Genomic DNA, 27,573 nt, shown 5'->3' with positions numbered 1-27,573 from the left:
TTTTTTGTCGAAAAAACAGAAGCTAAAATGAAGAATTAAATTAAAATGTATTTATTATTCTTTACAAAAAAAAAAGTACTTAAACATTGATTTAAATCGCCATGAAAGAAGAGGAAGAAATGTAAAAGGTAAAAAGGTATATGTGTTTAAAAATCCTAAAGTCATTTTTAAGGTTGTATTTTTTCTCTAAAATTGTCTTTCTGAAAATTATAAGAAGCAAAGTAAAAAAAATTAATTAATTTATTTAAACTAGTGAAGACCAAGTCTTTAAAATATTTTCTTGGATTTTCAAATTCTATTTGAGTTTTGTCTCTCTTAGAATTAAAAATGTCGAGCAAAGTGAGACCAGCTTGCTAGTAAATAAATAAGATTTTAAAAAAATAGAGGCAGCTCACTGGTAAGTGCTGCTATTTGAGCTATTTTTAGAACAGGCACAGCGGGCGACTCATCTGGTCCTTACGGGCGACCTGGTGCCCGCGGGCACCGCGTTGGTGACCCCTGCCTTAGAATAACAATGTTATTAAAAAGAATAAGAGACTTATTATACTCTAAAAAAAAATTCTTACTTAAAAATGCACGCATTTAGTTGTATTTAGTGTTAAAAAATATTATATGGCTCTCTCAGCCAAAAAGGTTCCCGACCCCTGCACTAGGGACCATTTAGTGTTGCCAATCAACCTATAATATGCATATTCAGCCCTCAAATAAATCAAATAAGTGGTGGCTGCACTTTTTGTCCATATGCAAACCCCGTTTCCATAGGAGTTGGGAAATTGTGTTGGATGTAAATATAAATCCAAAAAATACAAATACAATGTCTTGTGATCATGTTTTGTTTAGCTAGGTTCTGTTTTGTTTAAGACTCCATTGCTTCCTGTTTTTGCACTTCCTTGTTTGCTTTGTTTCCATGCCAACCTATTAGTTTTCACCTGTCCCCATGTCACGCACCTGTTTTCCATCACCACAGTATTATTTAAGCCACATTGCCAAGTAGTAAGCCTGGCGACATCACCTTCTACTCACCCTGCACACCCATGTATCCATGCAAAAAATCCATGTTCCTATCTCGTCACAGTAAGTGTTTTGGTTTTAGTTGTTCATAGTGCCATTGTGCAAGTTTTAGTTTATGTCCATAGTTTTGCTTTAGTGCAAGTTTTTCTTTTCATAGTCAAGTTTTTGTCACAACATGGCTTGGACGTGGATTGTTTCTTCGACGCAGATGAGAATCAGCATGAGCGAGGCGTGGACATGAGTACATGGTTGTTTATTTAAAACTATAATAAAAAATGAACAAACTAAGGGTGCTCACAAGGAGGTACAGACACTTGGCTATGAATAAACAAAAGACTAGCATAAATGCTGCAAACTACAAACATGAAACAAAAACACTTGCTCGATTGGCATGAATAATAACAAACTATAAACAAAACTAACACATGGCATGAATACAAAAACTTACACGGCGTGGAACTATGGACGAGGGCATGAAGGAGGTGCAGCATGGGTAGGGTGTGTGCGCATGTGAAGATCCCAGGACGAAGACAAGAAAAAGAGTGACTTAAATAGCTATGATCATTAGTGAAAACAGGTGTGATGCTGAGAACAGGGACGTGACAGGTGAACACTAATGAGTTGGCATGGAAACAAACAAAACCAGGAAGTGCAAAACGTGACTGAATGTCCAAAATCAAAACATAACATGACAAAACAAAACATGATCCATATGTGTGACAGTTTTGAACCTCCACTGAGAGCGCTTTTGTTTATACCCTTTGTTTTGTGTAATATTTTAGAGTTAAGATTAAAGATGTCACTACCTTCATGCCATGTCCGTTCCAACCATTTTGCACCACGGGAAAACAAACCTCACCAAAGTCTACGCCTCGACAGATGTCACCAGCCTGACTACTTGGCAACTGTGGCTTAAATAATACTGTGGTGATTGAAAACAGGTGCGTGACATGGGAACAGGTGAAAACTAACAGGTTGGCATGGAACAAAGCAAACAAGGAAGTGCAAACACAGGAAGCAATGGAGTCTTAAACAAAAAAGAACATAACTACCCTGTCCGAATTTTACACTTCATAATGCGCCACACATTTTCCATGGGAGACAGGTCTGGACTGCAGGCGGGCCAGGAAAGTACCCGCACTCTTTATTTACGAAGCCACGCTGTTGTAACACGTGCTGAATGTGGCTTGGCATTGTCTTGCTGTAATAAGCAGGGGCGTCCATGAAAAAGATGGCAGCATATGTTGTTCCAAAACCTGTATGTACCTTTCAGCATTAATGGTGCCTTCACAGATGTGTAAGTTACCCATGCCTTGGGCACTAATGCACCCCCATACCATCACACATGCTGGCTTTTGAACTTTGCGTCGATAACGGTCTGGATGGTTCGCTTCCCCTTTGGTCCGGATGACACGATGTCGAATATTTTCAAAAGCAATTTGAACTGTGGACTCGTCAGACCACAGAACACCTTTCCACTTTGCATCAGTCCATCTTAGATGATATCAGGCCCAGAGAAGCCGGCGGCGTTTCTGGATGTTGTTGATAAATGGCTTTCGCTTAGAGTTAACTTGCACTTACAGATGTAGCGACTAACTGTATTTAGTGACAGTGGTTTTCTGAAGTGTTCCTGAGCCCATGTGGTGATATCCTTTAGAGGTTGATGTCGGTTTTTGATACACTATCGCCTGAGGGATTGAAGGTCACGGTCATTCAATGTTGGTTTCCGGCCATGCTGCTTACGTGGAGTGATTTCTCCAGATTCTCTGAACCTTTTGATGATATTATGGAGCGTAGATGTTGAAATCCCTAAATTTCTTGCAATGGCACTTTGAGAAAGGTTGTTCTTAAACTGTTTGACTATTTGCTCACACAGTTGTGGACAAAGGGGTGTACCTCGCCCCATCCTTTCTTGTGAAAGACTGAGCATTTTTTGGGAAGCTGTTTTTATACCCAATCATGGCACCCACCTGTTCCCAATTAGCCTGCACACCTGTGGGATGTTCCAAATAAGTGTTTGATGAGCATCCCCCAACTTTATCAGTATTTATTGCCAACCTTTCCCAATTTCTCTGTCACATGTTGCTGGCATCAAATTCTAAAGTTAATGATTTTTTGCAACAACAAAAAAATGTATCAGTTTGAACATGAAATATGTTGTCTTTGTAGCATATTCAACTGAATATGGCTTGAAAATGATTTGCAAATCATTGTATTCTGTTTATATTTACATCTAACACAATTTCCCAAGCCATATAGGAATAGGGTTCGTATTCTACTTGTCCAACTTTGATGTTACATATTGCTTTAACTAAGTATCGGATGGCAGTTACTGGTGTGACAGAAGATGAGCTGACAGCGCATGACTTGTAGCTCATTGGCTAGCACTTCTTAAATAACTCCCAGTCGGTTGGACAAGCGGTAGAGAATGGATGGATGGACGGTTAGAGCCAGCATGTTTTGATTGATTGATTAATTTAAACTTTTATTAGTAGATTGCACAGTTCAGTACATATTCCGTACAATTGACCACTAAATGGTAACACCCCAATAAGTTTTTCAACTTCTTAAAGTCGAGGTCCACATTAATCAATTCATGGTGGCCTTTCTGCCCACGGGGGTGTGGTCTCGTGCTGGCTGTCCCCTGCTTCTCCCTTGCCTTGTCCCTCCATAGCCTGCTGCTGGCCCTGCTGGGCGGCAAGACAGGCCCAGCTCTGGGGTTCCTGTCCCTAGTCGGCCTGGCTGCATAGAGCCAATGGTCCCTTGTTCCCTGGGTGCCACTCCTGCTGTTTTGGGTTGGGCTCTCTGGGTGGCCGGGGCCTACTTTGGCTCCCACACACACTGGGAGACATATATACTGTAATTAAAAATGCACATACCTACTCACATACACACAATCACACATACATATATACACACATACGTACATTCATTCATTAACACATACATACACACACACAAAAGGTACTTAAGCACGTACATAGGTACTTACGCTCCCACATGCATACACAAGTTCAGTACATACACACTAATACATGTAAATATACATTCACTGTACAAACATACATATACACATACATGTACATCTCACTATTATGTTAGATCCACTATGGACTGAACTCTCGCTATTATGTTAGATCCACTATGGACTGGACTCTCACTATTATGTTAGATCCACTATGGACTGGACTCTCACTATTATGTTAGATCCACTATGGACTGGACTCTCACTATTATGTTGGATCCGATATGGACTGGACTCACTATCATGTTAGATCCACTATGGACTATACTGTCACTATTATGTTAGATCCACTATGGACTGGACTCTCGCTATTATGTTAGATCCACTATGGACTGGACTCTCACTATTATGTTAGATCCGATATGGACTGGACTCGATATCATGTTAGATCCACTATGGACTATACTGTCACTATTATGTTAGATCCACTATGGACTGGACTTTCACACTATTATGTTGGATCCACTATGGACTGGACTCTCACACTATTATGTTAGATCCACTATGGACTGGACTCTCACTATTATGTTAGATCCACTATGGACTGGACTCACACTATTATGTTAGATCCACTATGGACTGAACTCTCACTATTATGTTAGATACACTATGGACTGGACTCTCACTATTATGTTAGATCCACTATGGACTGGACTTTCACACTATTATGATAGATCCACTATGGACTGGACTCTCACTATTATGTTAGATCCACTATGGACTGGACTCTCACTATTATGTTAGATCCACTATGGACTGAACTCTCACTATTATGTTAGATCCACTATGGACTGGACTCTCACTATTATGTTAGATCCACTATGGACTGGACTCTCACTATTATGTTAGATCCACTATGGACTGGACTCTCACTATTATGTTAGATCCGATATGGACTGGACTCACTATCATGTTAGATCCACTATGGACTATACTGTCACTATTATGTTAGATCCACTATGGACTGAACTCTCACTATTATGTTAGATCCACTATGGACTGGACTCTCACTATTATGTTGGATCCACTATGGACTGGACTCTCACTATTATGTTAGATCCACTATGGACTGAACTCTCACTATTATGTTAGATCCACTATGGACTGGACTCTCACACTATTATGTTAGATCCACTATGGACTGGACTCTCACAGTATTATATTAGATCCAGTGTGGACTGGAATCTCACTATCATGTTAGATCCACTATGGACTATACAGTCACTATTATGTTAAATCCACTATGGACTGGACTCACTATCATGTTAGATCCACTATGGACTATACTGTCACTATTATGTTAGATCCACTATGGACTGGACTCACTATTATGTTAGATCCACTATGGACTGGAATCTCACACTATTTTTGTTAGATTCACTATGGACTGGACTCTCACACTAGTATGTTAGATCCACTATGGACTGGACTCTCACACTATTATGTTAGATCCACTATGGACTGGACTCTCACTATTATGTTAGATCCACTATGGACTGGACTCTCACTATTATGTTAGATCCACTATGGATTGGACTCTCACACTATTTTTGTTGGATTCACTATGGACTGGACTCTAACACTATTATGTTAGATCCACAATGGACTGGACTCTCACTATTATGTTGGATCCCCTATGGACTGGACTCTCACTATTATGTTAGATCCACTATGGATTGGACTCTCACACTATTATGTTAGATCCACAATGGACTGGACTCTCACACTATTATGTTAGATCCACTATGGATTGGACTCTCACACTATTATGTTAGATCCACTATGGACTGGACTCTCACTATTATTTTAGATCCACTATGGATTGGACTCTCACACTATTATGTTAGATCCACTATGGCCTGGACTCTCACACTATTTTTGTTGGATTCACTATGGACTGGACTCTCACACTATTATGTTAGATCCACTATGGACTGGACTCTCACACTATTATGTTAGATCCACTATGGACTGGACTCTCACTATTATGTTGGATCCGATATGGACTGGACTCACTATCATGTTAGATCCACTATGGACTATACTGTCACTATTATGTTAGATCCACTATGGACTGGACTCTCGCTATTATGTTAGATCCACTATGGACTGGACTCTCACTATTATGTTAGATCCGATATGGACTGGACTCGATATCATGTTAGATCCACTATGGACTATACTGTCACTATTATGTTAGATCCACTATGGACTGGACTTTCACACTATTATGTTGGATCCACTATGGACTGGACTCTCACACTACAATGTTAGATCCACTATGGACTGGACTCTCACTATTATGTTAGATCCACTATGGACTGGACTCACACTATTATGTTAGATCCACTATGGACTGAACTCTCACTATTATGTTAGATACACTATGGACTGGACTCTCACTATTATGATAGATCCACTATGGACTGGACTCTCACTATTATGTTAGATCCACTATGGACTGGACTCTCACTATTATGTTAGATCCACTATGGACTGAACTCTCACTATTATGTTAGATCCACTATGGACTGGACTCTCACTATTATGTTAGATCCACTATGGACTGGACTCTCACTATTATGTTAGATCCACTATGGACTGGACTCTCACTATTATGTTAGATCCGATATGGACTGGACTCACTATCATGTTAGATCCACTATGGACTATACTGTCACTATTATGTTAGATCCACTATGGACTGAACTCTCACTATTATGTTAGATCCACTATGGACTGGACTCTCACTATTATGTTGGATCCACTATGGACTGGACTCTCACTATTATGTTAGATCCACTATGGACTGAACTCTCACTATTATGTTAGATCCACTATGGACTGGACTCTCACACTATTATGTTAGATCCACTATGGACTGGACTCTCACAGTATTATATTAGATCCAGTGTGGACTGGACTCTCACTATCATGTTACATCCACTATGGACTATACAGTCACTATTATGTTAAATCCACTATGGACTGGACTCACTATCATGTTAGATCCACTATGGACTATACTGTCACTATTATGTTAGATCCACTATGGACTGGACTCACTATTATGTTAGATCCACTATGGACTGGAATCTCACACTATTTTTGTTAGATTCACTATGGACTGGACTCTCACACTAGTATGTTAGATCCACTATGGACTGGACTCTCACACTATTATGTTAGATCCACTATGGACTGGACTCTCACTATTATGTTAGATCCACTATGGACTGGACTCTCACTATTATGTTAGATCCACTATGGATTGGACTCTCACACTATTTTTGTTGGATTCACTATGGACTGGACTCTAACACTATTATGTTAGATCCACAATGGACTGGACTCTCACTATTATGTTGGATCCCCTATGGACTGGACTCTCACTATTATGTTAGATCCACTATGGATTGGACTCTCACACTATTATGTTAGATCCACAATGGACTGGACTCTCACACTATTATGTTAGATCCACTATGGATTGGACTCTCACACTATTATGTTAGATCCACTATGGACTGGACTCTCACTATTATTTTAGATCCACTATGGATTGGACTCTCACACTATTATGTTAGATCCACTATGGCCTGGACTCTCACACTATTTTTGTTGGATTCACTATGGACTGGACTCTCACACTATTATGTTAGATCCACTATGGACTGGACTCTCACACTATTATGTTAGATCCACTATGGACTGGACTCTCACTATTATGTTGGATCCACTATGGATTGGACTCTCACACTATTTTTGTTGGATTCACTATGGATTGGACTCTCACACTATTTTTGTTGGATTCACTATGGACTGGACTCTCACTATTATGTTAGATCCCCTATGGACTGGACTCTCACTATTATGTTAGATCCACTATGGATTGGACTCTCACACTATTATGTTAGATCCACTATGGACTGGACTCTCACACTATTATGTTAGATCCACTATGGATTGGACTCTCACACTATTATGTTAGATCCACTATGGACTGGACTCTCACTATTATGTTAGATCCACTATGGATTGGACTCTCACACTATTATGTTAGATCCACTATGGCCTGGACTCTCACACTATTTTTGTTGGATTCACTATGGACTGGACTCTCACACTATTATGTTAGATCCACTATGGACTGGACTCTCACAGTATTAAATTAGATCCACTGTGGACTGGAATCTCAGTATTATGTTAGATCCAGTATGGACTGGACTCTCACACTAATTTGTTAGATCCACTATGGACTGGACTCTAACTATTATGTCATATCCACTATGGACTGGACTCTCACTATTATGTTAGATCCACTATGGACTGGACTCTCACACTATAATGTTGGATCCACTATGGACTGGACTCTCACTATTATGTTGGATCCACTATGGACTGGACTCTAACACTATTATGTTAGATCCACTATGGATTGGACTCTCACACTATTATGTTAGATCCACTATGGACTGGAATCTCACACTATTATGTTAGATCCACTATGGAATGGACTCTCACTATTATGTTAGATCCACTATGGACTGGAAAGTCACTATTATGTTAGATCCACTATGGACTGGAAACTCACTATTATGTTAGATCCACTATGGACTGGACTCTCACACTATTATGTTAGATCCACTATGGAATGGACTCTCACTATTATGTTAGATCCACTATGGACTGGAAACTCACTATTATGTTAGATCCACTATGGACTGGACTCTCACTATTATGTTGTATCACTATGGACTGGACTTTCACAATATTATGCTAGACCCACTCGACATCCATTGCATCTGGTCTCCCCTAGACGAGGGGTGTGAGTATTTCCTTGCCCTGATGTGGGATCTGAACCGAGGATGCCGTTGTGGCTTGTGCAGCCCTTTGAGACACTTGTGATTCCGGGCTGTATGAATAAACATTGATTGATTGATTGATTGATTGATTGATTGATTGATTGACAGGTGCGAAGAGACGCATGCATTCCTTGTACACTGGCCTCACTTTAATTGAACAGAGTTTTTTCTTCAAGTGAACCTCGCCCGCTGCATTGCAAATTTCGACGGAAGGAGGCGAGAGGGACTCATTTTTTTCCAGCCAGCAGCCTTTCAGCTAAAAGCAGGAAGGACCATAATTCAGTCTTTTGTAATCCACGGCAATTTAATCTGTAGAACAAAACGGGAGGCGGGGAAGTGGGGGGGGGCGAGTGGTCCTTGCAGCCGGCGGGCTGGCACACCTGCATTGGGAGCCTACTGGGGGTATTTGAGGCCAAAGTCCCCCCCCTCCCCCCCCTTGACAAATGGTACAGTCTGAAGTCTGAAGCCGCCAACACACTGGATGTCTGTTTTTGGGAGGCTGGAGAGAAGCCGAGAGTCCGCCCAGCCACAGCCGAGCATCTTCCGTCCTCGACATGTACCAAGCCGGGCGCCGCTCTCAGAGATGTGAGTATCAAGACGCCATTTAACCACACTTCTCTACGCTGACTTGTGGCGTGAATTGGACAAATCACAAAAGTTCACCCGATCAGGTTGTTATGTAGAAGAGGTGCGTCACTGGGAATATTGGGATTTACGGGCTTGTTATGGTCGTGCATCACGTTACTTTGATTGAGTTTATTGACATCTTAAAGCAGGGGTGTCCAAACTTTTTCCACCGAGGGCCGCAGACTGAAATATCAAAGCAAGCGGGGGCCATTTATTTTAAAAACCAATACAAAATATACATTCAGTCTTGATCCCGGGGACCCCAAAGGGTTTTGGTAAAAATAAAATATTAAAAATGTGTCATTATTCAGTATTATTATTTTTATTATTATTCAAGTTTTAAATCTCTAAAGCAGGGGTGTCAAACTCAAATACAGAGTGGGCCAAAATTTTAAACTGAACAAAGCCGCGGGCCAAGGTTGAACAAATGAACCTTTTAATAGGGACCCAAACAAGTCTTGCATTAAATATTGAACAAGCAAGGCTTATATAACTTTAGTGACATGCAAAATACAGTTTCAAATAATCCATCCATCCATTTTCTACCGCTTATTCCCTTTCGGGGTCGCGGGGGGCGCTGGCTTGTCCAGGGTGTACCCTGCCTTCCGCCCGATTGTAGCTGAGTTTCAAATAATAATAATAATAATTTTTAAAAATATCAATGGCATATCAAATAAAATGTAAATAAAAATGTAATGCCTTTTTTTTCTATTTCCAATCTTCTGAGCTAAATATAAAAAAATTTCCACAGGCTAATAATAAATTTGAAAATAAAATAACAATAATGAATGAACCAAACATTCAAGCCTTGAAGTAGCAAGACAAAATCCTTGAATAAAACGTTAACTATTGGTCAGTTTGCTGGAAGTTTCCCGGACGAGTTAGTGCTGCAAGGGGTTCTGGATATTTGTTCTGTTGTGTTACGGTGCGGATGTTCACCGGATATGTGTTTGTCATTCTTGTTTGGTGTGGGTTCACAGTGTGGCGCATATTTGTAACAGTGCTAAAGTTGTTTATACGGCCACCCTCAGTGTGACCTGTATGGCTGTTGACCAAGTATGGCTTGCAATTACTTATATAGCCCTAAATCACTAGTGTCTCAAAGGGCTGCACAAGCCACAATGACATCCTCGGCTCAGATTCCACATCAGGGCAAGGAAAAACTCAACCCAATGGGATGACAATGAGAAACCCTGGAGGGGACCGCAGATGTGGGGACCCCCCGCACCCCCTGGGCGACTGGTGCAATGTACATTGAGTGGATCTAACATAATATTGTGGGAGTCCAGTCCATAGTGGATCTAACATAATAGTGGGAAAGTCCAGTCCATAGTGGATCCAACATAATAGCAAGAGTCCAGTCCATAGTGGATCTAACATAATAATGTGAGACTCAAGTACATAGTGGATCTAACATAATAGTGTGAGAGTCCAGTCCATAGTGGATCTAACATAATAGTGTGAGAGTCCAGTCCATAGTGGATCTAACATATTAGTGTGAGAGTCCAGTCCATAGTGGATCTAACATAATAGTGAGAGTCCGGTCCATAGTGGATCTAACATAATAGTGGGAAAGTCCAGTCCATAGTGGATCTAACATATTAGTGTGAGAGTCCAGTCCATAGTGGATCTAACATAATAGTGTGAGAGTCCAGTCCATAGTGGATCTAACATAATAGTGTGAGAGTCCAGTCCCTAGTGGATCTAACATAATAGTGTGAAAGTCCAGTCCATAGTGGATCTAACATAATAGTGAAAGTCCAGTCCATAGTGGATCTAACATAATAGTGTGAACGTCAAGTCCATAGTAGATCTCACATAATAGTGAGAGTCCAGTCCATAGTGGATCTAACATAATAGTGAGAATCCAATCCATAGTGGACCTAACATAATAGTGTGAGAGTCCAGTCCATAGTGGATCTAACATAGTAGTGAGAGTCCAGTCCATAGTGGATCTAACATAATAGTGTGAGAGTCCAGTCCATAGTGGATCTAACATAATAGTGTGAAAGTCCAGTCCATAGTGGATCTAACATAATAGTGAGAGTCAAGTCCATAGTGGATCTAACATAATAGTGTGAGAGTCCAGTCCATAGTGGATCTAACATAATAGTGTGAAAGTCCAGTCCATAGTGGATCTAACATAATAGTGAGAGTCCAGTCCATAGTGGATCTAACATAATAGTGTGAGAGTCCAGTCCTTAGTGGATCTAACATAATAGTGAGAATCCAGTCTATAGTGGATCTAGCATAATAGCGTGAGAGTCCAGTCCATAGTGGATCTAACATAATAGAGTCCAGTCCATAGTGGATCTAACGTAATAGTGAGAGTCCAGTCCATAGTGGATCCAACATAATACTGAGAGTCCAGTCCATAGTGGATCTAACGTAATATTGAGAGTCCAGTCCATAGTGGATCTAACATAATAGTGTGAGAATCAATTGTTGCGTATGAATACTTTGTCATTCCAAATCACTCTACTATGTGTTTGAATCTTTGCAAGGAGTGATGTTGTCTGGATCAGTCATGTCGTTTTTCTCCCCAGATGTCAACATGGCAGGCGAGCCCAAGCCGTTCAGGCCGAAGATGGCCACCAAGAGGCCGCTGCCGTCCCTATACAGGTTGGATTTCTCTCCATGGTTTTATGTTTTATTAACTTCTCATACTGGATAGCAGGGTGTGTGGTGACATAATGCAGCTGTGCCATTGATGTACTGAGTTTAATTAGGGCTAAAAACTCGCATGGTCAAACTTGAAGGTGTCATGGATCTTGACTTGGCAGGTTTAGAAACGGCCCATTCTACCATCCTTTCGAGTCCCTCCAGAATCCAGCAGCAGCCTCGGACTGAGTCCGTTTATATTTACATCTAACACAATTTCCCAACTCATATGGAAACGGGGTTTGTACGACACTTCCGCCGTGTACGAATGCTCTTCGGCAGGCAACCTAGCATTTGTCCAGCTTTTTTATTTTACTTAAAGGGGAACATTATCACCAAACCTATGCAAGCGTCAATATATACCTTGATGGTGGAGAAAAAAGACCATGTATTTTTTTAACCGATTTCCGAACTCTAAATGGGTGAATTTTGGCAAATTAAAGGCCTTTCTGTTTATCGCACTGGAGGCGATGACGTCAGAATGTGACGTCGCCGAGGTAACACACCCACCATTTTCATCACATTACAAACACCGGGTCTCAGCTCTGTTATTTTCCGTTTTTTGGACTATTTTTTGGAACCTTGGAGACATCATGCCTGGTGGGTGTGTTATCGGAGGGTGTAACAACACTAACAGGGAGGGATTCAAGTTGCACCACTGGCCCAAAGATGCGAAAGTGACTGCCGCCAGACCCCCGTTGAATGTACCATAGTGTTTCCACATTATACCGGCGATGACAGACATGGCACAGAGATGTATGGATAACCTGCAGATGCATTTGCAACGATAAAGTCAACGAAATCACAAAGGTGAGTTTTGTTGATGTTGACTTATGTGCTTATCAGACATATTTGGTTGCGGCGTGACTGCCAGCTAATCCAGGAGTCGGGAACCTTTTTGGCCTAAAGAGCCAAGAAGCCAAATATTTTAAAATGTATTTCCGTAAGAGCCATATAATATATACACAACTGAACGTGTGCATTTTTAAGTAAGACCAACATTTCTAGAGTACAATAGGTCTCTTATTCTTTGTACTAACATTGTTATTCGGAAGCTAACTGTGGAGGGGCGTGGCCTGTGGGCCTGCAGCGAAGGGGGGTGTTGCCAGGACCAGCCTCGAAATCAGCGACAGGTGCATAGATGGCCCACCTGGGCCTTTTTATCTGATCACATGTCGCTCTGTTATAAGCAGCAGCCAGGATGAGGGACAGGGTTGGAGCTGGAGCCAGAGCGCGAGCGAGAATGAAAGACAAAAATACAATTGCTGGAAAGCAACTGAGAGACTTATTTAAAAATAAAACAATATTGTAACCCTGAAACAGGCTCTCGTGTCGGTGCTTGGTGGTCTGAAGAGCCCCCAGGAGAGCAAGCCCCACACTAACCAATAATAAATAAATACCTTTTTACCATTAATGCGACTTCTTGAACATATAAAAGCATGAGAATGTTTTATATTTTGAACGTTATTTTTAACACTGTGATTACAAGCGGAATCATTCATTACTTATCGTGTTAAGGAATGTCACCTCAGATTTATCCGAGAGCCAGATGCAGTCATCAAAAGAGCCACATCTGGCTCTAGAGCCATAGGTTCCCTACCCCTGAGCTAATCGATGCTAACATGCTACGCTAATCGACGCTAACATGCTATTTACCGGCGGTGCTAAAGCAGACATGGCACAGAGATGTATGGATAACCTGCAGACGCATTTGCAACGATAGTCAACGAAATCACAAAAGTGAGTTTTGTTGATGTTGACTCCCAGCTAATCCATGCTACGCTAATCGATGCTAACATGCTATTTACCGGCGGTGCTAAAGCAGACATGGCACAGAGATGTATGGATAACCTGCAGATGCATTTGCAACTATATCACGTTTCCTTCCACCCACATTTAATGCGAAACAAACACTTACCAATCGACGGATTTAAGTTGCTCCAGTGTCACAAGATGCGAAAGACCTGATCGTTTGGTCCGCACATTTTACCGGCGATGCTAACGCAGCTATTCGGCCATGCTATGGCTATGAATAGCGTCAATAGCTTCAGTTTTTTCTTCATTACTTCCATACTCCAAACATCCGTTTCAATACATGCGTAATCTGTTGAATCACTTAAACCGCTGAAATCCGAGTCTGAATCCGAGCTAATGTCGCTATATCTTGCTGTGGTATTCGCCATTGTTTGTTTACATTGGCAGCACTGTGTGACGTCACAGGGAAATGGATAGTGGTTTCGAAGACAGCGAAAATAAGGCACTTTAAAGCTTTATTTAGGGATATTCCGAGACCAGTAAAATTTTGAAAAAAACTTCCAAAAATACAACAAGCTACTGGGAACTGATTTTTATTGTTTTTAACCCTTTTTAAATTGTGATAATGTTCCCCTTTAAGCGCATGGGAGAATAGGACCTTTGGGGACTAACCCTTGAAGCCCATTCCTCTCCCTACACTGGCTGTGTCTCCACAACATTTCTTGGCTAAATTGGAGCTGTGGTGCTGCTTATCTCACCCAGCAGCAGCAGACATTTGCCGCCCTGAAATGCCTCGTCAATCAATGTGAAAGTGAAAGCGGGTTGCGAGCAGCAGGAGTCCAAATGCACCATCGTCATTTCTATTCTCCTTTCTGTCGTCACAGTGGCTATGAGTTTGACTACGACTACTGCAGAGATGACTTCTACAGCAGGTATGTTGGAAAAAAATGTCCTTTCATCATTTTCTGTCCTCGTATTCTCGAACGAGTCCTCACGTTTTTGGAGGAGAACGTTCCTTTTTATGTCCAATAGCTTCATTAACATGCGAGGCAATAAGAGCATTCCTGGGCGGGGCCACCGCTGCTGCTCACTGCTCCCCTTTGGGGATGGGTCAAATGCAGAGGATAGTTTCACCACACCTAGTGTGTGTTTCTGTGACTATCATTGGCACTTTCACTTTTTAATTATGATGATAGTAATATCAGGAGCTTTTTATTCCTCCACTTTGGGCTTCTTAAAGGGGAACATGATCAGCAGACCTATGTAAGCGTCAATATATACCTTGATGTTGCAGAAAAAAGACCATATGTTTTTTTTAACCAATTTCCGAACTCTAAAAAGGGTAAATTTGCCAATTCAAACGCCTTTCAATTGTTCGCTGTCGGAGCGATGACCTTTCACCCGTGACGTCACAATGGGAAGCAATCCACCATTTTGAATGAATGAATGGTTTATTTTGAGCCATGCAAACAAAACAAGAAAATTACATAAAATACAAAAGAAATATATAAATACATTATTTTTACACCAACATTGAAAACATTACATGTGACTAATCTTTTGTAGATGTCAAGATTGGCTCAAAAGGGAGTGGGAAGAAGTAAACTTATTAGGTCCCACCCCTATATATATACACAATATATATTTACAATATATAATACAATAATATCCATCCATCCATCCATTTTCTACTGCTTATTCCCTTTCGGGGTCGCGGGGGGTGCTGGCGCCTATCTCAGCTACAATCGGGCGGAAAGCGGGGTACACCCTGGACAAGTCGCCACCTCATCGCAGGGCCAACACAGATAGACACACAACATTCACACTCACATTCACACACTAGGGACCATTTAGTGTTGCCAATCAACCTATCCCCAGGTGCATGTCTTTGGAGGTGGGAGGAAGCCGGAGTACCGGGAGGGAACCCACGCATTCACGGGGAGAACATGCAAACTCCACACAGAAAGATCCCGAGCCTGGGATTGAACCCAGGACTGCAGGACCTTCGTATTGTGAGGCAGACGCACTAATATATATAATATAATTCAGTGGTTGCTCCGTAGATGCTATATATTATCTATATATAATACATTTAAATTCCCACACACTTACATATATTCAATATATACATATATACATATATATACATACACACACATATATATATATATGTATATATATATATATATATATATATACACATACATATACATATATATACATACATACACACATAATCACATACATACACAAATGCATATACCCAAAATACACATATGTCCATCATATACACACACACACACACACACACACACACACACTCCTATATAAATACTATATATATATATATATATGTAATAGTATATATAATATACACTTTTGTCTAAACATTATTAACATTATTAACATTATTTTCTCAAACACATTACACGCACAAGTCAAATCAGCTGTTATTTTCCGTTTTTTCGACTGTTTTCCGTACCTTGGGGACATCATGCCTCGTCGGTGTGTTGTCGGAGGGTGTGACAACACGATCAGGGACGGATTCAAGTTGTATTACGTGGAGTGTGCATCGATTAGCATGGCATGCTAATCGATGCTAACAAATGCATTTCCAACGATAAAGTCAACGAAATCACAAAGGTGAGTTTTGTTGATGTTATTGACCTATGTGCTAATCAGACGTATTTGGTGACGGCCTGACTGCCAGCTAATTGATGCTAACATGCTATTTAGGCCAGTGGTCCCCAACCTTTTTTTTTATCCGCGGACCGGTCAACGCTTAACAATTTGTCCCGCGGCCCGGGGGGTGGTCCTTTTTCTTTGTGTGTTTTTATTTATTTTTTTTTTTCTTCTTTGTCATGAAAAAGGGAGGTTTTTGTGGTTGGTGCACTAATTGTAAGTGTATATTGTGTTTTTTATGTTGCTTTAATAAAAAAATGTTTTTTGTTTTTTTTTTATAAAAAATTATTCTGCGGCCCGGTACCAATCAGGCCACGGACCGGTAGTTGGGGACCACTGATTTAGGCTAGCTGTATGTACATTTGTAGCTATATTTACATCCAGCCTTTCCCTCCAGTCACATTTAATGCCAAACAAACACTTACCAATCGACAGATTTAAGTTGCTCCAGTGGTCAAAAGATGCAATCGTTGGTTAGAAGGCGATCGCCGAATAGCTTCAGTTTGTCAGAGTTGCCTCTTGTCAGGCTTGGACTCGGTCTTGGTTTGTTTTCCCGAGGTGCAAAGAGAATGGAGTGGAAACGGCGTGAAGGTAAAGACATCTTTATTTTAACACTAAAACTAAAAACAGGAACCAATAAAAAGCGCGCACAATGGCGGTACAAAAAACTGGGCTATGAAACAAAAGACTAGCACGAAGGCTATAAACTACAAACATGAAACAAAAACACTTGCGCAGTGGCATGAATAACAAAAACTTACGAGTTGCCTCTTGTCAGGCTTGGACTTGGTCTTGGTTTGTTTTCCCGAGGTGCAAAGCGAATGGAGTGGAAACGGCGTGAAGGTAAAGACATCTTTATTTTAACACTAAAACTAAAAACAGGAACCAATACAAAGGCGGTACAAAAACTGGGCTATGAAACAAAAGACTAGCACAAAGGCTATAAACTACAAACATGAAACAAAAACACTTGCGCAATGGCATGAATAAAAAAAACTTACGAGTTGCCTCTTGTCAGCCTTGGACTTGGTCTTGGTTTGTTTTCCCGAGGTGCAAAGAGAATGGAGTGGAAACGGCGTGAAGGTAAAGACATCTTTATTTTAACACTAAAACTAAAAACAGGAACCAACAAAAAGCGCGCACAATGGCGGTACAAAAAACTGGGCTATGAAACAAAAGACTAGCACGAAGGCTATAAACTACAAACATGAAACAAAAACACTTGAGCAGTGGCATGAATAACAAAAACTTACGAGGTGCCTCTTGTCAGGCTTGGACTTGGTCTTGGTTTGTTTTCCCGAGGTGCAAAGCGAATGGAGTGGAAACGGCGTGAAGGTAAAGACATCTTTATTTTAACACTAAAACTAAAAACAGGAACCAACAAAAAGCGCGCCCAATGGCGGTACAAAAAACTGGGCTATGAAACAAAAGACTAGCACAAAGGCTATAAACTACAAACATGAAACAAAAACACTTGCGCAGTGGCATGAATAACAAAAACTTACGAGTTGCCTCTTGTCAGGCTTGGACTTGGTCTTGGTTTGTTTTCCCGAGGTGCAAAGCGAATGGAGTGGAAACGGCGTGAAGGTAAAGACATCTTTATTTTAACACTAAAACTAAAAACAGGAACCAACAAAAAGCGCGCACAATGGCGGTACAAAAAACTGGGCTATGAAACAAAAGACTACCACAAAGGCTATAAACTACAAACATGGAACAAAAACACTTGCGCAGTGGCATGAATAACAAAAACTTACGTGGACAAAATGGACAGCATGGCAAGGCATGAAGCAGATAATAGAGGGCGTGAATGAGGTGATGTTGCCAGACTGACTACCTGGTAACTGTGGCTTAAATAATGAACATGATAAGTGAAAACAAGTGTGAGACAAGACAGGTGAACTGATTGGTTGTCATGGTAACAAAACAGGGAGTGAAAAAAAAAGGAACTTAGAGTCCAAAGGTCAAAAGCACCTGGTATTCCTAGGGGGTCTCCCGTCCAAGTACTAACCAGGCCAGACACTGCTTAGCTTTGAGAACAGATAAGATTGGGGATACTCAGGGTAATATGGCCAATCAAAACTCATGATCAGACATGACAGAAAACTAAATCAGTTGGCATGGTAAGACAAACAAGGAAATGCAAAACAGAACAAAATGTCCAAAAAACTAAACATAGCATGACCAAAACAAAACATGAACCATAGGCATGACACCACTGACAGTTTGTTTGTGTTTTAGTTTCTCCTCTGTGTGTTTAGTATTTCCTGTCCTCAGTTCCTGTCTAGTGCTCTTATTTTGGTTCAGCTTCCTGTTTGTCTCCCTGTGTCCTGTTTTCACTCAGCTGCGGCTGATTGGCATCTGGTCACACCTGATGTCAATCAGCCAGCTCCTGCTTTACCTGCTTTGTTCCTCCAGTCAGTGCTGGATCATTGTATTGTATTGTCGTTGCCTCATGTCACTTTTGTGTCTTTGCTACCGGTCGTGTCTGGTGTCATTTCAGCTGATACCTGTCATGCTACATCTTGTCCTGCTCGTCGTAGCGGTAAGCTGTTTTTGTTAGCCATTAGCTATTTCCAGTTGTTCTGTTTGTTATCCTCTAGCTTCCATGCTAAAGTTCCTTTTTGTTTTTCTAGCTCCCAGTGCTAGCTCTCTTAGTTTGTTATTCCGCCCACGTGCGTGCTTTTTGTTTGTTCTTGTTTAGTTTTAATTAAATCATGTTTTCCCATTCAATGGGACGGCGTGGCGAAGTGGGGGAGAGTGGCCGTGCGCAACCCGAGCGTCCCTGGTTCAATTCCCACCTAGTACCAACCTCGTCACGTCCGTTGTGTCCTGAGCAAGACACTTCACCCTTGCTCCTGATGGGTGCTGGTTGGCGCCTTGCATGGCAGCTCCCTCCATCAGTGTGTGAATGTGTGTGTGAATGTGGAAGTAGTGTCAAAGCGCTTTGAGTACCTTGAAGGTAGAAAAGCGCTATACAAGTAAAACCCATTTATCATTTATTTATTTTAATGTATGCCTCCTTCTCTGCATATTGGAGTTCGACACCAAATAACTGTGACACAGTTTCTTCTTCAATTTCATTTTCGCTATCTGCCTCCACACTCCAACCGTCTGTTTCAAAACATGCGTAATCTGTTGAATGGCTTAAGCCGCTGAAATCCGAGTCTGAATCCGAGCTAATGTCGCTATATCTTGCTGTGCTATCCGCCATGTTTGTTTGTATTGGCATCACTATGTGACGTCACAGGAAAATGGACGGTGGCTTCACAGATAGCGAAAATCATGCACTTTAAAGCCTTTTTTCGGGATATTCCATGATGGGTATAATTTTGAAAAAAACTTCGAAAAATAAAATGAGCCACTGGGAACTGATTTTTATTGGTTTTAACCCTTCTGAAATTGTTCTAATGTTCCCCTTTTAATGATGCTTAATCTATGGGCAAGGAATGAACTATGGGCAAGGAATACTCAGGAAACTGGGGCATGAAACTACCAAATCTTGCGCAGACAAGGCATGCAGCAAACAACTAGAGACAAAGCAAAACGCACGTAACAGGTGCCTGTAGCAAACAGTGACGCCAGCCCGACTGACTGGCAAAGGCAGGCTTAAATAGTCCCTCTGATTAGTGCTCGGGAAACAGGTGAGCGTCCCGAGCACCAATCAGAGACAGGTGGAAACAATAAGCACCCATGGTAACAAACAAGGGTGCGAAAAAATAAGGAACTAAGGGAGTGAAGTGAAGTGAATTATATTTATATAGTGCTTTTCTCTAGTGACTCAAAGCGCGAAACATAGTGAAACCCAATATCTAAGTCACATTTAAACCAGTGTGGGTGGCACTGGGAGCAGGTGGGTAAAGTGTCTTGCCCAAGGACACAACGGCAGAGACTAGGATGGCGGAAGCGGGAATCGAACCTGCAACCCTCAAGTTGCTGGCACGGCCGCTCTACCAACCGAACTATGCCGAGTCTAAAAGTAACAGATCCTAACAAAAATCCGGACCACGGATCATGACAAAAACTTACCGGACTGGTTAAAGTCCTTGGGCTCAAATACTAGTGTGGCCTCAATGGACCTGCTGTAGTGTGTAGCATGCTGCCAATTATCTGGGCATGTGTTGGAGGAATGCACAGTGCAGGGTTAAAATTCGACTGAGTTTGCATTAAATCAGGTTGTTTTAGCTAATAATCATGCTGCAAGAGCTAGCATGTTGCATTCAATGTTTATTCCCGTTAATTCCCATATATTCCCGTTAATTCCCATGGAAAGTTTCCAACTTTGAATATTCCCGGAATTTTGCAACCCTAGACGTGATTGAGCAATATTCATATTTCTTTCTGTCTTCTTGTCACGTGTCCTCAGACTTTTGGAGTACCACGGTCGCGTGGTGGCGCCCGCCCGGGCCGCGATCCCCGTCAAGCGCTCCCGTCTAGTCATGCCGTCCACACGCCGAGCAAAGTCCTCTTTACCCGTCCGGGCCTGCTCTTTCTCTTCTTCCTCCTCCTCTTCTTCTTCACGAGCCGTCAATGTTGGGTCTTCACTTGCAGCCCCCAAACGTATGTTCTTCTTATCCCACTTCAATGTGACTCCACATTAGTGGAACAAAAGTTCTGCCTTTAAGTACATAACTTCAGGCTATGGAAGCCTTGATTTCCCCCTTAAAACCTCTAAAGGTTTAGTGGCCACATGCGTGGACAGCACTTTATTCACCTTATTTCAAAAATGGTGTACACTACTGAATTGGGGTCTTATGGCCATTTATGTGGACACTTATACTGCCATCTGGTGGTGTCAGAAGGGTATAAAATACAATGGAATTTTGAAAAAAAAAAGTAAAAATAAGAATTAGCACGTCACTAAACATGAAGTACACGTTTGTGTACTTATGGACTAAGTACGTCATATCAAAAGATGATTCTTTTGATATGATTCTTTGCTGTCCCTTGTCACTCCCGCTAGTTCACATGCACGCATTTCTACTATTTCATACTAATTTTTCATAGTCCTTTAAACACTCAAACATGTATTATCCATGCAAAGGAGGACTTTCCGACCCATCTCATTTGATCATGCAGGTGTGCCTAATGAAGTGTCCATCACATATATTTTGGATCATAAAAGAAGAAGTTGCTGGTGTTATTCTGTATTCCTATCCATCCATCCATTTTATACCTCTAGTCCCTTGCAAATGGACAGATATTTCCCTCAGAGAGCACCGTGATGGAATTGAATTAGTCAAATGTGTTTCTCTTGTACTTCCACTTGCATGATTCATGGTAATGTGTGTGTTCATGTCCGCTTACAGTGAAGACGGAGCAGCTCCTCGCCATCAAGAAGGAGTTGTTGCAGATCAAGACCAAGATCGACTCCCTGCTGGGCAGGATGGACAAGTTCGAGAGGCAACATCGCTGTGACGCTGGTAGGATTAAAACAAAATAAATAAAAATAAGACAAAGACAAAGGACGTTCTATCTACTAGTGCAATGGTGTCCGTGAAGCCAGGGTTTTTTTGCTTTTTACCGATGTACACCGCCTTCCGCCCGAATGCAGCTGAGATAGGCTCCACACACCCCCCCCCCCCCCACCGCAAACATACACATACATGTACATACACATTCACTGTACAAACATACATATACACATACATGTACATATACATTCACGGTACAAACATACATATACACATACATGTACATACACATTCACTGTACAAACATACATATACACATTCTTGTACATATACATTCACGGTACAAACATACATATACACATACATGTACATAAACAGTCACTGTACAAACATACATATACACATATGTACATATACATTCACTGTACAAACATACATATACACATACTGTACATATACATTCACTGTACAAACATACATATACACATGTACATATACATTCACTTTACAAACATACATATACACATACATGTACATAAACAGTCACTGTACAAATATACATATACATGTACATATACATTCACTGTACAAACATACATATACACATACATTTACATATACATTCACTGTACAAACATATATATACACTTACATGTACATATACATTCACTGTACAAATATACATATACATGTACATATACATTCACTGTACAAACATACATATACACTTACATGTACATATACATTCACTGTACAAACATATATATACTGTATATATACACATACATTCACTGTACAAACATACATATACACTTACATGTACATATACATTCACTGTACAAACATACATATACACATACATGTACATATACATTCACTGTACAAACATACATATACACTTACATGTACATATACATTCACTGTACAAACATACATATACACATACATGTACACATACATTCACTGTACAAACATACATATACACATGTACATATACATTCACTGTACAAACATACATATACACATACATGTACATATACATTCACTGTACAAACATACATATACACATACATGTACATATACATTCACTTTACAAACATACATATACACATACATGTACATATACATTCACTGTAAAAACATACATGTACATATAAAGTCACTGTACAAACATACATATACACATACATGTACATATACATCCACTGTACAAACATTCATGTACATAGACATTCACTGTACAAACATACATATACACATACATGTACATATACATTCACTGTATAAATATACAGACACATACTGTACATATACACGTACATATACATACATACACTCATGCACATAATCACGTTTCATCAAATCAACGTTGTTGACCTAGGGTAAACTGGGTAACACATGGCACACTGACAAAGCTTAACCTATTGTTACCATAACAATCTGCAAGATTAATATAGCTAGCTTCTCTTTCTTCCCCTCCATTTATCTGCTTTCTTTTGTATCTCTAGTTATTATTACGTATATGCATTTTTGGATTTGAACAACTGTATTGATGATAATTAAGGGTGTAACAGTACACAAAAACTTTGGTTCGGTACGTACCTCGGTTTAGAGGTCACGGTTCGGTTCATTTTCGGTACAGTAAGAAAACAACAAAATATACATTTTTGGGTTATTTATTTACCAAATTTGTAAACAATGGCATAACATACATATACACACAGGGTCCATTGCCAGGTTTAATGTGGTCAACATTTAGAAAATAAAAACTAAATAAGATAAGACTCAGAATGGTTTCTTAACAAAATCTTTCTACATATGAAGTGCTTTTTTTGATTGATTTAATTGAGACTTTTATGAATAGATTGCACAGTACAGTACATATTCCGTACTATTGACCACTGAATGCAAACACCCCAATAAGTTTTTTAACTTGTTTAAGTCGGGGTCCACATTCATCAACATTAAACTGCCTCAAGTTGTAAAATAAAATAACAAAACTTTTCTTCTACATGTAAAAAGTGCTAACTTGGCATGTTCCACCATAGAAGTGGGTCAAATCTAGATTTTAATGCAATATGGACTTAAATCTGCTGCTAGAAAAACATTTCTTAGTGCTTTAGCCCTGCGTGACTCGCCGAGGAGAGCCTGCTTGAATGCGGTGGTGACGCTTCAAATGGGTTAGCATGTGTTATGAGAGTAGCGTATGTGTGTGTGTGTGTGTGTGTGTGTGTGTGGGGGGGGGGGGGGGGGGGGGGGGCTGGTAGTGAGTGTAGGGACTGGCTAGTGTTTTGTTGGATTGGCTGTGTGCAAGACCTCAATAAAGCCACGATTTGCAACTAATCGCCGGGCTCTTCATTTACCCTGGAGTCCGGAGCTGTGGAGACCCACTGCCTGGTAGAGTGAAGGGTGTCGCCCCCGAAAATAGATCATCAGCCTTGAAAGAGTGTCTCCCCTGCGAGTGTTGTCACAAGCAGCTGCTGAACGATGTCGGCAAACCTCCGTCCTCCATTGTTGTGTCGCGCAGCCAAAGTGTTCCCAAACAGGAGATCTTAACGAGGCAGGAGGGTCTTCAAAGCTCTGGCTTTTACATATTGTCCTAACCCGGTCGCTGCTAGCATGTGTACTCGTTCAGTACACCTCCGAACCGAACCAAAACCCCCGTACCGAAACGGTTCAATACAAATACATGTACCGTTACACCCCTTAATGATAATAGAGGTAATTTAGAATAGAATAGAATAGAATAGAAAGTACTTTATTGATCCCCGAGGGAAATTCGGCACCACAGTTCTCTCACAATAAACACTTAGGTATTTTTTACATGTGAATAATATAAATACAGTCTATTATACAGCATTATTCACATGTGGATAATATAAATACAGTCTATTATACAGCATTATTCACATGTGAATAATATAAATACAGTATTATACAGCATTGTTCGCATGTGAATAACATAAATACAGTCTATTATACAGCATTATTCACATGTGAAAAACAAATACGGTCTATTATACAGCATTATTCACATGTGAATAATATAAATGCAGTCTATTATACAGCATTATTCACATGTGATGTGAATAATATAAATACAGTCTATTATACAGCATTATTCACATGTGAATAACATAAATACAGTCTATTATACAGCATTATTCACATGTGAATAATATAAATACAGTGTATTATACAGCATTATTCACATGTGAATAAGATAAATACAGTGTATTATACAGCATTATTCACATGTGGATAACATAAATACAGTCTATTATACAGCATTATTCACATGTGAAAAACAAATACGGTCTATTATACAGCATTATTCGCATGTGAATAACATAAATACAGTCTATTATACAGCATTATTCACATGTGAAAAACAAATACGGTCTATTATACAGCATTATTCACATGTGAATAATATAAATGCAGTCTATTATACAGCATTATTCACATGTGATGTGAATAATATAAATACAGTCTATTATACAGCATTATTCACATGTGAATAACATAAATACAGTCTATTATACAGCATTATTCACATGTGAATAATATAAATACAGTGTATTATACAGCATTATTCACATGTGAATAAGATAAATACAGTGTATTATACAGCATTATTCACATGTGGATAACATAAATACAGTCTATTATACAGCATTATTCACATGTGAAAAACAAATACGGTCTATTATACAGCATTATTCGCATGTGAATAACATAAATACAGTCTATTATACAGCATTATTCACATGTGAATAATATAAATGCAGTCTATTATACAGCATTATTCACATGTGAATAATATAAATGCAGTCTATTATACAGCATTATTCACATGTGATGTGAATAATATAAATACAGTCTATTATACAGCATTATTCACATGTGAATAACATAAATACAGTCTATTATACAGCATTATTCACATGTGAATAATATAAATACAGTGTATTATACAGCATTATTCACATGTGAATAAGATAAATACAGTGTATTATACAGCATTATTCACATGTGGATAACATAAATACAGTCTATTATACAGCATTATTCACATGTGAAAAACAAATACGGTCTATTATACAGCATTATTCGCATGTGAATAACATAAATACAGTCTATTATACAGCATTATTCACATGTGAATAATATAAATGCAGTCTATTATACAGCATTATTCACATGTAAATAACATAAATACAGTCTATTATACAGCATTATTCACATGTGAAAAACAAATACGGTCTATTATACAGCATTATTCACATGTGAATAATATAAATGCAGTCTATTATACAGCATTATTCACATGTGATGTGAATAATATAAATACAGTCTATTATACAGCATTATTCACATGTGAATAACATAAATACAGTCTATTATACAGCATTATTCACATGTGAATAAGATAAATAGTGTATTATACAGCATTATTCACATGTGAATAAGATAAATACAGTGTATTATACAGCATTATTCACATGTGAATAAGATAAATACAGTGTATTATACAGCATTATTCACATGTGGATAACATAAATACAGTCTATTATACAGCATTATTCACATGTGAAAAACAAATACGGTCTATTATACAGCATTATTCACATGTGAATAATATAAATGCAGTCTATTATACAGCATTATTCACATGTGATGTGAATAATATAAATACAGTCTATTATACAGCATTATTCACATGTGAATAACATAAATACAGTCTATTATACAGCATTATTCACATGTGAATAACATAAATACAGTGTATTATACAGCATTATTCACATGTGAATAATATAAATGCAGTCTATTATACAGCATTATTCACATGTGAATAATATAAATGCAGTCTATTATACAGCATTATTCACATGTGAATAATATAAATACAGTCTATTATACAACATTATTCACATGTGAATAATATAAATAAAGTATATTATACATGTGTGAGTGTGAGTGTGAATGTTGTCTGTCTATCTGTGTTGGCCCTGTGATGAGGTGGCGACTTGTCCAGGGTGTACCCCGCCTTCCGCCCGATTGTAGCTGAGATAGGCGCCAGCGCCCCCCGCGACCCCGGAAGGGAATAAGCGGTAGAAAATGGATGGATGGAAGTCTATTATACAGCATTATTCACATATGAATAATATACATACAGTCTATTATACAGCATTATTCACATGTGAATAACAAATACGGTCTATTATACAGAATTATTCGCATGTGAATAACATAAATACAGTCTATTATACAGCATTATTCACATGTGAATAATATAAATACAGTCTATTATACAACATTATTCACATGTGAATAATATAAATACAGTCTATTATACAACATTATTCACATGTGAATAATATAAACAGTCTATTATACAACATTATTCACATATGAATAATATACATACAGTCTATTGTACAGCATTATTCACATGTGAATAAGATAAATACAGTCTATTATACAGAATTATTCACATGTGAATAACATAAATACAGTCTATTATACA

At 39.5% G+C, this 27,573-nt stretch overlaps 1 protein-coding gene across 3 annotated transcripts in view; it reads left to right on the top strand.

The window, feature by feature from the left end:
* Window positions 1–27,573, top strand: part of LOC133568891 (RNA-binding Raly-like protein) — an 82,930-nt gene that overhangs the window by 46,276 nt on the left and 9,081 nt on the right. For 2 of the 3 annotated variants that reach the window (XM_061921084.1, XM_061921085.1), the window contains 4 exons: window positions 12,075–12,150; window positions 14,829–14,876; window positions 20,993–21,186; window positions 21,936–22,049. In XM_061921084.1, the coding sequence (XP_061777068.1) occupies window positions 12,075–12,150; window positions 14,829–14,876; window positions 20,993–21,186; window positions 21,936–22,049 (432 nt within the window). The remainder of the gene's footprint in view (window positions 1–12,074; window positions 12,151–14,828; window positions 14,877–20,992; window positions 21,187–21,935; window positions 22,050–27,573) is intronic. The other variant, XM_061921086.1, reaches the window with a different exon arrangement.

The sequence above is a fragment of the Nerophis ophidion genome, linkage group LG14, assembly GCF_033978795.1.
Source record: "Nerophis ophidion isolate RoL-2023_Sa linkage group LG14, RoL_Noph_v1.0, whole genome shotgun sequence".
In the NCBI taxonomy this organism is placed as follows: Eukaryota; Metazoa; Chordata; class Actinopteri; order Syngnathiformes; family Syngnathidae; genus Nerophis; species Nerophis ophidion.
Note: the sequence above shows the minus strand (reverse complement) of the source record. Positions and strands in the feature narration are given on the sequence as shown.